At 30.7% G+C, this 17,001-nt stretch overlaps 2 protein-coding genes and 1 long non-coding RNA gene across 3 annotated transcripts; 2 read left to right on the top strand and 1 right to left on the bottom strand.

Moving 5' to 3' along the window:
- Positions 1-3,783: 3,783 nt before the first annotated feature.
- Positions 3,784-9,111, top strand: LOC130669415 (tribbles homolog 2-like). The gene is made up of 3 exons (XM_057472317.1): positions 3,784-4,074; positions 4,751-5,052; positions 7,619-9,111. The coding sequence occupies exons 1-3, from the start codon at positions 3,784-3,786 to the stop codon at positions 8,073-8,075; spliced, it is 1,050 nt and encodes a 349-aa protein (XP_057328300.1). The 3' UTR covers positions 8,076-9,111.
- A 469-nt stretch (positions 9,112-9,580) lies between these two features.
- LOC130669609 (uncharacterized) lies at positions 9,581-12,105 on the top strand. Its single transcript, XM_057472595.1, has 3 exons — positions 9,581-11,058; positions 11,141-11,732; positions 11,801-12,105. The coding sequence occupies exons 1-3, from the start codon at positions 10,954-10,956 to the stop codon at positions 11,890-11,892; spliced, it is 789 nt and encodes a 262-aa protein (XP_057328578.1). The 5' UTR covers positions 9,581-10,953; the 3' UTR covers positions 11,893-12,105.
- Positions 12,106-12,552: 447 nt separating this feature from the next.
- On the bottom strand, positions 12,553-13,324 carry LOC130670245 (uncharacterized). The gene is made up of 3 exons (XR_008990333.1): positions 13,180-13,324; positions 12,819-13,067; positions 12,553-12,697 (listed from the first exon to the last, which is right to left on the bottom strand). It is a non-coding gene; the product is annotated as an uncharacterized LOC130670245 (long non-coding RNA).
- Between the last annotated feature and the right edge of the window lie 3,677 nt (positions 13,325-17,001).

Below are 17,001 nucleotides of genomic sequence, written 5' to 3'. Positions count from 1 at the left end.
ACCCCAACATTGATGTTAATGTGAAGAAATTCTCTGTATGTATATTTCTTTATACTCAATATGTATGACGTGTATATATATATATATATATATATATTTTGTTGTATTGATGTTGGTGATGGTAATGGTGATGTGGAATGAATGAGTATGAGTGTGAGTATAAAGACACTTGTAGTTGTGTTGTAGTTGTATGTGTGGGTAAAATGGTTGGCTGAGAGGCTTTGAGTCTTTACTCAGTTGAGTTTAAACTCAGTGGAAGCAACTTGCGTCTCAGTGAGTGCCCAGTCGTCAGTTAGTAGTTACACAATGGCGCGTACGGTTGGTGCTGCTTACACGTCATTATTAATTTCGTATTGTCTGTGTCGTCGTTGTTTCTAAGCGGAGATCGGCTTAAGTCCTCTTTTGGACTTTAACTGTTCCCCGATTTACGAATAATTCGTATAATATAATATAGTTAAATATATTATATTATTAATATTATATTTAATCGTTGATATTCAACCGCATTTTACTACGGTTTAAATATACATATATATACATTTAATAATATAAAAAATTATTAGTAATCAATATCCGCTGAAGAAATTACGACTAGTTTTTTCATCATCGCCGGATTAATCCGGTCTGACATTGACAATTACGAAAAACATTTTTATCAAAAGTATTATTGTTACATTGTTGTAACAATAATTATATGCATATATTTACATATATATGTTTATGGTAAATTAAGCTGTACAACGACGACAAAAAATAAACTGAGGTAATTTTCTATGGATTTATTTATAATTATATGTATAGATAAAAAATAGTGTCAAAGATTGAAGTGCAAAGTGCGGTGGTTGATGTTGTTATATATCTACCAACATATTTATTTTTATTTTATAAATTATCTTATTAAATTTATTTATAAGTGACTGTGTTTACAAAATATATTCGTATTTATAATAATGTTTGTCGGATTTCATTCGAAAGCGCTTTCACAATTATAACAACATTAACTACTTGTTCTTCTTCACTACAACTGGGTGTTCTCTGTGTGCTTTCTCTGATCTGATTTACAATTTCATTATGGTTTCTAACTCCTTTTTTTTATTATCAATTACCATTGGTTTTATATTTTTTAAATATTCAACTGTGTCATGGGAATTTAATTTAAAAAATATCATACTCAAGTTAGCCGACATCTAATAAGTTTTGGATTTTTTTATAAATGATAAATTATAAAAAATTGCACCTATGGTTTTTTAAATTTTCTACATATGCATATTTTTTTAAATTGATTTTCTAAATAAACATCCAAAAATTGTTAATTGTCTTCTAACTTTAGAATCATAAAAAATGAATGCATTAAAACGATTGATGCAAAATCTGTTTTATTAAATTTGATAATAAAACGACGTCTACACAAAAAAAATTATCTTGAGTCAAGAGTATATTTTTGAAGACACGTTTTCGGGAATCATGTCAAGATTTTCTTGAGTCAAGTGAATTTGTCTGACTGAAGTTAGCCGACATCTAATAATTTTTTAATTTTTTTTCAAAACGATAAATTGTAAAAAAATAATATTTTGAAAAATTGCACTTGTAGTTTTTTAAATTTTCTACATGTGCATATTTTTAGTTTTATTTTGTCATTGTTTAAAAAAAAACCGTCTGTTAACTTCAGGATCATAATTTGTCTTAGTCAGAGATTTCTACTTTATCCAAGAAAATTACAGTATTCAAACAAATTTTTTTGAATTAAGAATATTTATTTTTAGTCGAGAATACTTTTTTTTTGTGTAGTATCAGTATTCTCTGAATAAATTTGTATATATTCGCTGGACTTCGGCCATTTTGACCTTAACGAAGGATATCTGGCCAGCTATCCGGTCTCAACAACTGAGCATAATTCATCATGCATATATGCATATATATATTTACTCTAAAGTCTTATAAATTTTACTCCAAATTCTATCATAATTTCTATCCAACTTTGACTTCATCTGTCTCTTGATCAATATTTTAAAAATAGTTTACCGCCAATTTTTTTAATTTTCTATCTACGTGATTTTACTCATTAAATTTCGACACTTTTTAGTCGCCTGTTAAATAAATACATTAATACATGTGTTGTAATTTAATATGTATGAGTATGAATGTGGACCATATGACATGTATCATGGATGTTAACGTATATAGTTTTCTTTGATCATACTCCGATCAATATCATTGTGTTTTGCTGCATTCAAGGTTGTTGATGAAATGCAATATACAAGCCACGTAAACTATATACATACATAGTCATTTTTTAAAAATCATTTATTGACTAATAAAACAATTCGATTCTTGATTTCTTCATCTACGTATTTATTATTTAAATTTATATTATCGTTTAAAAATATTTATATTTCAATTAAATATAAAGCCATTTTCCGCAATCGTATTGATCATGCGCGAAAATGAGCGCGAAACTTAAAAAATTTTAATATTGCAAATACTCTTTATATATATATACATGTATGTATGTAGATTAGAATATTCAGTAATAATTGTTATTGAATGAGTTTGATAATACCGATATTTAAAATGGTTGGTAGAAATATTGAAGCACCTTCCAGGTACCCCTGACCTTAAAGGTCTCCCACCACCAGGTTGTCCGGTTTGTAATTACACAACTGTATTATAGACGGATGTCGAAAGCGAGTCATTATTGTGCTGAAATCACGTTGTCTGAATCACAACTGTTTAAAACAAATGTACATTTTTATTATTTTTTAATATTTCATACATTTACAATAATATGTACAGTATTAAATATGTACGCTGTATTATATGTGATATAGATACGTATATAATTGACATTATAACTCGTGTATTTTTTATCTTTTTGATCAGTCATTATATTCCACAATTTTTTTTTCAATGTCGTAATGCTGGGATTCCTTTCTTTGTTTCATTGATATGTCCCAATTATCATTACTCATAGATTATTATAATTTTTAAATTTATCTTTTTTTATTAAATTTTACATTTTACATATATTTAAATTTACTAATGGATTTTTTTTTATTTTTCAGAATAAATCAGGGTAATTTAGTGAATCATCAAATTCATCAAGTCAAAATTTGTAAACTCCGTCCATGGGTTTAAACAATTACTACTGAAACAAACCCCACCTATCTTATATAATAATTAAACAAAAAAAGTGATATAATTAGTAATAATAATAGTAACGATAATAACTTAATACTACAGTTACCTGAAGATTTAAAGAAAATGAAAGCAATGCTTCGGTAAATAATTATATATGACCACACAATCGATAATGAACACGTGGTTGTTAAGTTTTATGTAAAGTGTACAAATACAAATAATTAACATTCATAAATACATACGTATAATAAGTGAATATTAATACACAACTGCTTGGTCGGTTGATAATAAAAAAATAGATAAAAACAGTTGTAATAACGAATCAACAATTAAGAGAGAATAAAAAAATAAAAAAACTGAGGATAAAAAAAATAAACACCAGCAAAGTGTTCCAATTTAACGAAGGTCATCGTTGTTGTAAGCCATTGCAACTGACTGCTTGTCTCAGTGGTGTTTGAGTAAATAGTAATTGCGGTGGGACATACACAAGAAATAATTGTTTGTTACTTTATAATACAACAGAGTATAATATAGTGTACGCTAAGTAGATTCGTTTGTTTCTATTACTGTTGTTTATTGTTGGTTGTTGTGTGTGCCAGTGTGCCTAAAAAAAGGTAAGGATAAAAATCCGTGTGCTCGTGCAATATGAGATTGGCCAATCGTCAGCATCCGCTGAATTTAACAGTGACGCGTATCAACAATGGCAAGTTCCTGGTTAATCCAAATGGCCATCAAGACGTCAATCAACCGAATTGTAATGATCAGGAGACAACAGCACCAGTATCACCAGTTGTATTTCCAAGCTGTGAATCTGTACCGACAACTCAGCATGGTCCCACGATACTTGGTGATAGATTTCTACTTGTTGGACCGGCTGAGGGCAGTGCTCTCTACCGATGTGTTGATGTCCATACTGGTCAGCAACTTGTTGCCAAGGTAAGGATACATTTCATTTTAATATTTTATCAGTATTTATGATTTTTAATTATGAAGATGATGATGATGATGACCAAGATGATGATAATAGTGATTAAATTTATATCGCAAGTGTATTCTCATGTTCATGGTACTTCTTTTACACAGTTTAACGTCGTCATTAACGTTTTACAATCAACGCGCGTTATACAATGAAAGTTACATCAGCATCCCGCGCGAACAAACACAAGGACTGTGTATTATAACACGTCTTTTAGTATATATATATTTTTTTTATGTATGTATATATTCATTTTATTCATAATCGTACACTCGCAACCAGGGGCGTTGAATTCAATTGACGATTACGTCCTCTCTGGGTGCTTTCGTAAGCCCCAGATCCGTTCCCTGACAACATCATAATCGTCATCATCATCATTATTATTATTATTATCATCATCATTGACAATTGAATTTCAAAGTCAAAGTCTAATTATCTATTTAATTACATTACAAACCGGTTATTCATAGTCTTGTATATATTTAAGTGTATATTTATACATTTATTTATTATGTATTTTTTTTAACGCAAAAAAGGACAGTTTCAATAATTTTTTTACCTTGGCACAATAATGTTCAGTAATTGCAAATTCATTAATAATATATTTATATTTTTTTTTTTTATTTCAATTTTTAGCAACTCACAGCAAGCGATAAAGGTGGCGAGGCACTTTTACAGGCTCACATGAGACTGGAAGGAACAGGAGCTGCCAGTGGTGTTGCTGGAATAGTCGATGCATCTCGTGATAAAAAATATTTACTGCTGGAGGGTCACCATGGTGATCTTCATGCGTATGTGAGGGCAAGACGGCGACTACGAGAGCCTGAGGCGAGACGGCTTTTTAGGCAAGCCGCCAAGGCTGTTGCTACGTGCCACGATAATGGTGTCGTGCTCAGGGATCTCAAACTCAGGAAATTCGTCTTTGCGGATGAAGCGAGGTAATTTTAATACCAGTATAATATATTTTTGCTAACAATGAGAGTAGATGAGGAAAAAAAATAAGAAAGGAAATAAAAAATGAGAATGATAATAATTTTGACGTATATATAACGGGAGAAAAATACTCGTCACTACGCCAGTGATTAGTTTGTCTTGGTCATGGGAAATTCCGTGACAAGGTTGAAGAGCAAGGCAGGCGCTGTTGGGTGTGTAATTGAACTCTAAAGTCTAGGTGGATTGAAGCAGGCAGGCATAGCATAACTTAAAGCCTACACTGACGCACATACATACATTTATATATATATATAACGTTCTTCCACGTTAGTTGTCATCGTAGATGTACAAAGCCGCTGGCACAGGCCAAGCCCGGGAACCGGCTTGCATGCATTTGTGTTGGCCAATCGCGCCGCTCGCATTCCTGCGGCTCAAGTATATAATACACGGAGCCCGGGCGCGTCGCATATGCTGCTGGTGATGCCGGGTCTTGCACATGAACGAACAGAACATGAATAGAAGGAATGAGAGGAAGAGAACAAGTATGAGATAAAAAGAATTATACGTTAAATAGAGATGGTGGTATTGAGTGAGAGATGAGTGGGAGAAAAAGAGCGAAAATATATAAAATGTAATAACGTAAGAGAAGAGAAGAAGGAAGGGGCACGTGTTGCAAGTCAGAAAAGCATATTGGTTCATCGACTGGAGGGTTTTGAAACCACCTTCGTATATATAATTAACAAACGTGTGGTTGTTTTACTGGCCGTGCCCTGGTAGCCCGAGGGTTCCTTTCCCTCTTCTCTTTCTCTCTCTCTCTCTCTTTTTTTTTACTACAATCTATTTTATCGTCGTTTACCAACTTCTTATCATGTGTATTAATTTTAATGTTACTAATAATTTTAAAAAGTTTGTTTATCAATTTATTTATTCAACTCTTACTCAACTAAGCATCTTCGAGTATGCTTACGGCTTTACACACATACCTCGTACTTTCAAAGCGCCACGCGGATACATCGGGCATCGAACTCAGATGCTCGGATTTAGCACAGTGTCCAACAACGTTGGGTATTCGACTCTCCCACTCAAAATTAACTTTCTTCAGTTTCTTTTAATTTTAAACGAGTTATTTGCTTTTTTATTTTTTTTCTCCCTTCATTTTTTTTAAATTATTAAAAAGATTTAAATAATTATTGGAAAAATATTAATTAAATGTTTGTAATTCAAATGCGGCCTTGTTGATGTCCTCCTTTATATATATATATATATATATACTCTTTCTATTCCTAATCCTCTCGACATTCTCGTCGTTCGTTCGTTCATTCGTTGAGTTCCCAATCGACAGCGATTGGTCATCACGCGGGTATTTCACAAGAGCCGTTGATCTCAACAAGACTTGCGCTTGAATTTTTATTAGAGGTTCTTGAACCCGTTAAAACAACCGGGAGTGAAAGTTTGCGAAGAAAGCAGATGTCAACGACCCACCTCTCTCTCTATCTCTTTTTCTCTCATGCTCTCTCGCTCTCATTTTCCTCCTTTTCTTTTTTCTATTTCACTTTGGATAACTGGACGCGATCATTTTTTTTTTTTTTTTTTTTTTCTTCACCTACATGCGTGAGTAAAGGCGTATGTTATGTGTCACGACCTGGAATATCAATTGGTTTTGTGAATAACAAGACATTTAAGTTTACATAAATACATATACATAGACAATATATTTATATGCATGTGTACCAATGGAGTCACGGCATAAAAGTCGTGAGGACCAAATCAAAAACGTGTGGTAATCGGCGATGGGCCAAGCTCTTGTTATTACCCAATCATACATGTACTCGAGGCTGTATTACGCGTACTCTCACATTACTTTTATACATACTCGACTCTTATATACTTCCGTATTACTAATATCTATCTATACATTCATACATAGATTTATATACGAATAAACTAACTGACATTAGGTACAAATCTCAATATAAGTTAAGTGAGACAGTATCATTATAAGCAAAGACTTAATATAAATTTAAATGGTATATCTGGTGCCTTGAGGTATAAAAACCCTCTAGCATTGGGGCTTTCGCTGCGATTACTTCTATTATACATTAACCAACTTACTTACACTCTACTAACAACACACTATATTAGCCATTAGACCTCGTTGTTAGTTGTTACTGTCTTTCGTCTACAACTCTTATCCACCAACGGTTTACCAATGCTACGTTTATGCCGATGTCTCAATCGTCAAAGACTCTTGCTAAATTGAATGTCTTACAGTCACGCGGGTAACGTAAACTATGTATAGAGACTTGCTTACTTGTTTAGCTGTCGTGTTGAGTAAACGCTACGCGTATCTCTCTTTTGTGCTTTGCAATACTCTGTCTTGGAGTCACGGAGATAACCCACGGGCTTACAATCATTCTCATTTTATTTGCTTTATTATTTTATTTCATCTATGGATAATAAATATATACGTACAGAAAATGATGTATTGAAAAAAAAAATAATAATAATAAAATAATCAAATGATGATAGATTATATATATTTATATTTATATTTATTTTATTTTATTGCAGGACCCGTTTACGGCTGGAAAGTCTCGAGGATGCAGTAATAGTTGACGAGGATGATGACAAATTAACAGATCGACGTGGATGTCCTGCTTATGTAGCACCAGAAGTTTTACGTTCAGGACGAGCTTACTCTGGTAAAGCTGCGGATATTTGGTCACTCGGTGTATTACTTTACACAATGCTAGTTGGCCGTTATCCATTTAATGACGCCGAGCATGCATCGCTATTTGCTAAAATATCAAGAGGACAATTCAATGTACCAGATGTACTTAGTGCACGTGCACGGTGTTTAATCAGAGCTTTATTAAGGCGGGATCCTTCAGAAAGACCAGACGCACCGGATTTATTGAGGCATCCGTGGTTATCTAAACCGCTATTAAGTCCTTCGCATATCACCGGTAAAATGTCTAACCACGATCAGCTCGTTCCTGACAACCAGACCAATCGTTCTCAAGACTGATTTCGTCAATATTTTATTCCAATAATTGCGTACATATTACGATAATTATTAATAATTATTGTGTTTTTATTTTTTTCTGTTGGTATATTTGTTGATTATTTTTTCGTTTTCTTTCTTTTATAATTTAATTTAATTTAATTTTTTTTTCGTTAAATCCTGAACAAAATGGTTATTATTTTTTCATAGATAAATTATTCGTGTGTACGCTTTTTATTTTTTAAAATAACATTCGTAATTAAAGTTGTGCATTCACACCTGATTGTACTGTCAAGCCAATGTTCAGTTATTTATTTATTATTATTATTATTATTATTATTTTTTTTTTTTAATTGTTTGAATTACTGAACGCAAGTCCATTCTTCCGTACCTTCGGGTAAATATGCCAGAGCGTGTTCCAGATCAGCAGAGTCTGTGTACACACATCGTGATTGCAGAAAAAAAAACTGAAAGATTAGATACTTTTAATGAGATAATAAAAATAAATAATTGCTTAAGGGCTCACAAGTGATAAAATCAAATTTTAAATATAATATTCATTCATTTCATGCCATAAATTATTTAAAATCAATGTATGTATATTAATTAATATTTGAATGATATATCAATTATTTTGAGAGAGGAGTTTTTAAAAATGGAAAATATTTTTCATAAACTTTTAAACATAGATCATGTTTTTTTTTTTTACTCGTAGAACCCTTAAATAATTTTTATTTAAGATATTTAAGAACAAGTGTATGACGTCTTCGTTGAGTTCTATAACTGTAAAAAAACTTCCTTTTAATAATTACTGTTATTATAATTAATATTATATTTTTTACTCCTTATTACTGGAGTATACGGCTGAATATTATTATAATAATGCTTTTGTCAATGACGAAATAAATGTGTATGATATAAATATTATAAGTTGATTTAATTAAGTTTTAGGTCTTAAAGTTATAGAGCGATAAAACAAGTGATGTAAATAAGTAGATAGTAAAGAAATGGACGTATGTGAAGCATTAAAAAAAACAAATATATAAATATATATAAAATATTTTTCTGTTTATTATTTTTTACCATTTGATCTTTTAATTTTTTTAAATATGTTAGAATTTTTAGTAACAAATTATAAATTATTATGACACGCGACAATAAAGTTGGTATTATATTTGAATTGGAGAACTGACAAACAGTGCCATCTTCTGGTGTAAAAAACCACTTAAAACGATGATAAAAATTTGTGGGATTTTTTCAATAAACAAAATTTATCCTGATAAAATTTTTATTTAAAATTAAAATGTAATTTAAGGTCATTTTTTATAAAAAATCCGTATGAAAATAACATATATGGTCAAAATATATGATAAATATCAGAAAATATATGTGGTGAATTTAACTATATTTTCGAATTTAACTATACCGTATATTTCATTTCATATAAAAATTTAACATTTTTTAAATGTAAAAGGAAATATATCAATATAATATATTTTAAGGTAAATGTAAATGTTTATACAGCTTAATATAAAAAACATATAAGTAACATATATAAATATATATGTATATTTACTACTGTATATAATTGTATATTAAATCGACGAAAATCTCTCTATGACTTTTTATAATATACAATATATATATTTTAACCATACATTGTTTTTTCATACGGGAATAGACAAAATCTTTAATATTCTAAATAATAATTTCATGTTAAAAGGATTCTCTAAGGATTTCCGAGTTGGTGAAAGAGAATCCCCTTAAAAAATCTGAAACACGGTTAAATTATGGGCCAGCCCCAGAACTTCTCGCTGTTTTCGAGCTTGGAGAGCTCGAAAACATTATTATTGGTAAATTCTTGAGCACTGCGAGATCAACAAACGATTGGACCGAAAAAACATGTATTTCGTCGAAAAAGGCATTTTTTGTTCAATGATATTTTTGAAAAAGATCGACCGATTTGCACGTGCTCTGGGGCAATCGAAAAAGCTTGTTGAGACTTAAATTTGATCAAGCTTTGAAACAAATCGGTCGAATAATTGACGAGTTATGCAACAAAAACTTCAAAAAAAAGTTTTTCAATTTTGATTTTTCGTATAACTTGTAAACTACATCCACTCCAAAATCTAATCAGTTCTAAGTCTTAGTGAGGCTTTTCGATTGCCACAAAGCAATCCATCCGGAAATAGTAAAAATAGGTTCCTAGGATCTCAAAACGTGTTTAAAATTTTATTTATTAAAATATATATGCATACATATGTATACACTTTTCATGAAAAAATATTTTAATAATTATATAAAAAATATAATATTTATAAGATAAGAATAATTTAAAAAAAATATATATAATTTCGATATAAATAATTATTTCTCTTATTATCGATGCTTACTGATTATTGCGAAGTTCTATGAAAATTCCGCCATGAACACAAAAACAAATACTAGATTTCTATCAAATCCATTTGAAAAACAAACAGTTTTTATTGCAATAAAAAGTATACTCAGAACCTTTATATGTTATATTGATTTTGTCATTATTTCAAAAATTAAAAGTACTGACGTGTTACTAGTTAACGTTGAGTGGCTGTTTTATTACTTTTGAAATAGACTATTCAGTAACGATTGTAATACATAAGAGAACAGACGTACTTTGCAGAAAAAAAAAACACGCTGTTAACTGTTCAATATTACTGAACTGTTTTAAAATTTTAATTTTATAGACAGTAAATAATTGTTGTTTTTGTTTCATTCATTTTTTATGAAATCAATAAACAAACTATTATTCTATCATCAATAAAAATTTGCAAGAGTTAATTAACTATCAACTTTGCTACCACTTTTGTGATATTCGGATCACTGTTCTATTAATCTATCAGTTATTCCTGTGAAATATTTAAAAATGAAGTGGATTGAGAAAATAATATGGTGGTTAATTGCAGTAAATATATCAGATATAATTTACTTTTCAAATGCATCGATATCAGCTCAAGTTTCCAAACAACTGGTAATTTATAATTAATAAATTTTATGATTGATAGTAAATTCTATAAAGTTTCAACTTATTCATTTTTTCTGTTTTTAAATAGAAATTTATATTGAAATCATGTTTCGCTGACCGGTTGAATCTGGTATTCATCAGTGAAGATTTGACCGATATTGCATACACTGAGACGACTGATTTGAGCAACAATGTGACTTTTTTTGAAACGGACTATCCAATTATCGTAATCAATCAAAATTTTCGAGCTAAAAATATACAACTGTATCACAACCCAAGATATCCTACCTACGTATTATCGGTTAAATCTGTTAAGAAACTCAAAACAACCCTCCGAGAATTAGCGTCCTTATCCACCTGGAATGTCAAATCAAATTTTTTCATAGTTCGACATAATAATATCGATTGCGATAAAGATGGTGAAAAAGTGCTGAAAGTTCTTTGGAAAATGGATATGCTATCCTCGTTCTACGTTTGTCTCGAGCCTGATAATAATGAAAAAATGCCGACTAATGTAATTGCTGACACGCGAACAATGTTGTATACTTTTAATCCTTTTTCGAACCGCGCACCCTCGCCCTGGCGGGAAATCCATTTTGTTAAGCGACCGATCGATGACAGCAAACCTGAACAAGATCAAGATAAACATTGGACTCTCTATAAACAACCATATTCAAACGGTAAATATCAAATATGACCCGAACAATATTAAAAATATATAATAGTAATCGACATTCATTAATTGCAGATTCGAAATTATGCCCTAGTTTGACCTTTGATAAATTGAATTACCTCAACGGATGTCCCATAAGAGCCGTTTCAGAATCAGAATCAGATTAGACTCAAAACGACCCAGTAAATATAGAAGAATTACGAAAAACCATACCATATCCATTTTTACAGTTTTTGGAAAACTTATTCTTATCTCTTAACGTCAATCCGATAATTAATTATGGTAACCGAGGTGATATTGTTAACAATACGCCAGTTGCCCGTGTAGAATATATGAACCATTTATATGTAATACTATAACCCATCATTTGCATAATAAAAAGTGACGTAAAATCACTTTATCGATTTCAATTTACTATTCTTCATATAATTTTATTCCATTAAAATAATTATTTTTTATATAGCAGTTCTTTATTTCAAATAAAATCAATATTGACCAGACACGAACCAGTAGCCTATCATTCAGTTATCTATAGACTTCGTGAAGTGAAATATCTAAATTATGAGTAAAGGTAAAAAGTCAAAAAACGTAGAAATCATTTTCGATGAGTTACCATATTTTCTATGCTAAATTGATAAGTTTTGTTGTAACTAAGGACTTATAAGTTTCTTTGTATCCAACTGTACTGAAACTACGATTTTCAATGCCTTGAACATTTATTAGTCTGTCAAATCGAAACAAAAATTTCATTTTGACAAAATACATATACATATATACATATATAGGAAATTCTGGAGTATATAAATAAGAGAATTTTTGAGGTTTTTTCTATCTTTTTTTAAAAGCGTGTACAATTCATAATATAAATGTTAAAATGATGATTCAATGATTATTTATCAGCAACCGGTTTGCAGTCCATGTAAGAAGCCATAGTGATGATAAGAATAAGTGTCGATAGGGTCCTACTTTACACTGTGAAGAATGAACAATATGATTAAAAGATTCATCATATAAAAGTCTTTATAATTTACTAAATCCGACTCTGCGAGATTTATATCTACGAAATATTGTTTTCTGTAACAGTTTTGATTACCTGGTAAGCATAGATTACCGGATACAGCCATGAAATTCTGTTTGCATTTACACTGAAAATCAATACAAGCTGAATTGGGAACGAAGCATTGGCTATCTTTCCAGCAATAACCTTTTAAGAGTGGCAAACATGTCGATCGATTAATTGAAATATTGTTTGAATTGCATCGACATTTCCTGTCTGGAAAACATTTAATATGCCATGGATCACCGCAATCTAAATCTTCATTGCATACATACATGTAATTAACTGAAATTATTATAAGTCATGAATTTTTTTTTGTGGTGCATAAAGTGATTTTCGCGTTTAGAATCCTTTGTTTTAATTATTCCAGTACAATTTTAGTCCAAAAATTACTTACTTGGTTTGCACTGACTTGCTGATACAGATTGAAAGTTATGTTTGCATTGACATTTATTTTCAACACAGATAGAAAAATTGAATCGACATTCATCATTGTTTAAACAATATTGATGTAAAAAAGGGACGCATTCGAACTCGTTTAATGCATAATATTTTTTTCGACAAACGCAGATCTTTCTGTTTGAACAAACGGAATTTTTTATGCCTACGTCACAATCATCATCCTTGTGACATGTTCTACCAAGCGAAACTATTAAAAAATACAAATTTCAAATATTAATTTCTGAATAAATAATACTATAGCTAATAGTAAAAAGTTATATTTACTATGGTCACATTGATATTTGGTTCTCATCACAAATTTCTTTGCACATTGGCATTTATTATTAATACAAACAGTATCATATGAAATACATTCATCGTCTGAGTCACAAGATTCACCTATAAGTGCTATACATTTATCATCACCGAGAGGAACGTAATTTGATTGACAAACACATTTTTGATATGTGGAACATTTTGCATATTTCATGCCTACACAATCATCATCTTTGTAACATGATATTTTAAAATGTCCTATTATCAAATTTCATATTATTGACCACCAAATAATGACAAAGTTCTTTAAATATACGAATATTTTACCTGCTTTCGGTATGCATTTATTATTAAATCGACGTACGTAATCAAAATCACATTGACATTTATTACTATTGCATACTGAATTGGCGGGCGCACATTGTTGGTTGTTTTCACAATATTCACCTAATAGTGGTGCACAAGCCGTTGCATTCAGCTTATCATAGTTGTCTTTACAAGCACAGTCATTGTCCACGCATTTCGAACCCAGTATTTCTCTGCAATCTCCATCTATCGTGCAGTACTTTCCGATATAATCTAAATTATTTATCATACAATCATCATTTTCATCAATCAATTCAGAAATGTTTATTTGAATTACAATAAAAATCACATCACCTGATTTGATGAACTTATCAACTTACGTGATGCACACTTGTTGTTAGAAAATTCTATAAGACCATCGCCACACACACATATATTATTTGAACAAATAGAATCGAGAGTTGCACATTGTCGGTTTTCTGAACAATAACTGCCTAGTAATGGTCTACATGTTGTAATATTATATTCTGCATAGTTTGACTTGCATTCACACTTTTTGCTCACAGAGCATTCACTATATAGTATATCAATACAATCATTACTATCTTGACAGTCCATACCTAATCGAGCTAAAATTTCGTCAAAAAAGAATAGTTGTGATTACTTTATTTTATCAAGAGTGATTCCTTATCTACTATATTGTTTATTTTATTATTAAGATTTTTATTCAGACAGTATAATTTCCGAGCGGACATACTTTCATCTATCATTCATTATTTATTCACGAATAATACTCAGTTTTCAATTTACATAATACACATAAATTTGTCGAGGTCCTCACAAAATGTTGTTTGCATTGACATTCATTCACAATGCAAATTGAATTAATAGCTATACAGTCGCCATCTTTAAGACAATGTTGTGGCAGCACCGGTCTACAGAATCTTTCGTTGAATTCAATATGATTTTCATCGCAAATACATACATTGTCAGCTGAACATCTTGCATTTACGATACGATCGCAATCATTATTATTTTTGCAAGGTCCATTGAGGTAAACTATAATTAATGGAAATCAAAAAGATATGAGTGTGACAGGAAACCAAGATTAATTTTCTTAGACTGTTGACTGCTATTAGATATGATAAATATGAACTATTATGGTAAATTTAATTGACACAATTCCATGTTTAAAATAAAAAAAATTCTCGGTAATAGAAAAGTTTCTCTTCGGTGATTACGATACTTACGAGGAATACATTTAGAAGAGTTGTACACAAACATAGGTTCACATTGACACATATTATTCATACACAGAGAATGATCCATTACACATGGAAATTTACTTGAACAGGGGATCTTAGTAAAAGGTGCACACGTTTTTCGATTTTTTTCAAAATAATCTTTATCACAAGTGCAATGATTCTTAGTGCAAATAGAATGTGGTACCCATCGACTGCATTCTTTATCCTTTAAACAGGGCATGCCTAAACGGACTGAAATTCCAATGTATGTATATAAATAAACTTTGTTATTACCCAGATAGCAAAATGACGTCTTGATGAGTTCTGAATGAGTTCCTATTTATGATTTGGACGTCTTAAAAACACGTTAAAGAAGTCTTTAAGAAGTTCTCAAGATGTCGAATGCGCCACCTAGCGAACTCAGTAAGACATCTTTAAAAGTTCTCAAAGAGTTCTTTTTTCTGACTCCGCAAATAAGACTTCAGAATGAACTTACCATGACGTCTTAAGGAGTTCCTAATTTTGACTTCATTTTGACTTCAAAAAAGTTAAAAAAAGAATACATTTAGACGTCACAAAACTAACGTCTTATTTATGAAGTCTTCAAGAACTCTTAATTTAGAGTTCTTAAAAATGACACCTTTAAGAAGTCATTATAAGACTTCTTGAAGACTCCTTCAAAAATACGTCGTAAAGCAGTCATTCTGACTTTAATGCTGTCTGGGTATGTATAAAGAACAAAAGCATTTTCATTTTATGATTATACTTTCTATCTACGGTAGAGGTAACGTTCACGGTCACTTGAAGACCAGTTTTGGACACTTGAAAAATGTATATAAATTAGTTTGTAATAGACAAACGATGTAACTCATTTTCTAAATGTGTGTCAGGATACTTCTATCACACTATTATAATGAAAGGTTTAATTTATACTTTTTCGTTAATTAAAATAAAGTATTAAATGTCCAAAAATGAACCAGTGACGACAAATGGACCAGTGACCACAAATGGTACTTCTACCCTACATCATTTACCTGGTATGCATTGAATATTCGATTGAGAAACGTAAAAATCTATGCATTGACACCTGTTGTTAACACAAGTAGAATTCCGAGGTAGACAATCATTTGTTGTCCAGCAAAACCCACCTATAAGTGATGCACAATAATGTTGATTTACGGCAAAAGTATTCGCTGGACAGCTACATACTTTGTGCTCCGAACATTTTGCTAACCTAACTCGTTCACAACTTTCATCGCTATCACAGGGTGCACCCAAAGTATCTTTGTTAACGTGAACAGTTAAAGTTGATAATGAACTCAGTATGTGTATCGTATTAGTTTCATTTCAAATAAATTTAAAGACACTTACTGAATATGCATTGGTCATTAAATCTTCGATAATTACTAACGTTACATTGACATTTACTGTCAGTACAGACAGCGTTATCAGTCGCACATAATTCATTTCTCCAACAAAATTCACCTAATACTGGTGCGCAGGTTGTTTCATTTACTTCAATATTATTGGTCCTACATATACACGTTTTTTCTTTTGAACATTTTGAATGCCGTATTTCATCACAATCTTCGTTCCGTAGACAAAATTTTCCTAATCCCACTGATTCATAAAAATATTAATAAAAGTAGCATTAATCATGTTATTTGTGATGACTGTGTATTGTTAAATTATAAATTTGATTACCTTTTTCGATGCATTTAAATGAATTCGGTTCAGTTTGTTTGCAAATATCTTTTTGATCACAGCACGGACGCGTAATATTTGGATCGCACTATTTCAGAGAAAATAATTAAAAATTCATTTTTATTTTGTATCTATATGGAAAGAAATACTTACAAGAGTATTTCTGATGACACAATGACTATCAGAAGCTGTAGCATTCAATGAAGGGTTAACAAATGCTACAATTAGAGACAATATTCCACTTAATA

This window comes from Microplitis mediator, chromosome 6 (assembly GCF_029852145.1).
Source record: "Microplitis mediator isolate UGA2020A chromosome 6, iyMicMedi2.1, whole genome shotgun sequence".
In the NCBI taxonomy this organism is placed as follows: Eukaryota; Metazoa; Arthropoda; class Insecta; order Hymenoptera; family Braconidae; genus Microplitis; species Microplitis mediator.
The sequence above is the reverse complement of the archived record's forward strand: the minus strand, read 5'-3'. Positions and strand labels throughout refer to the sequence as shown.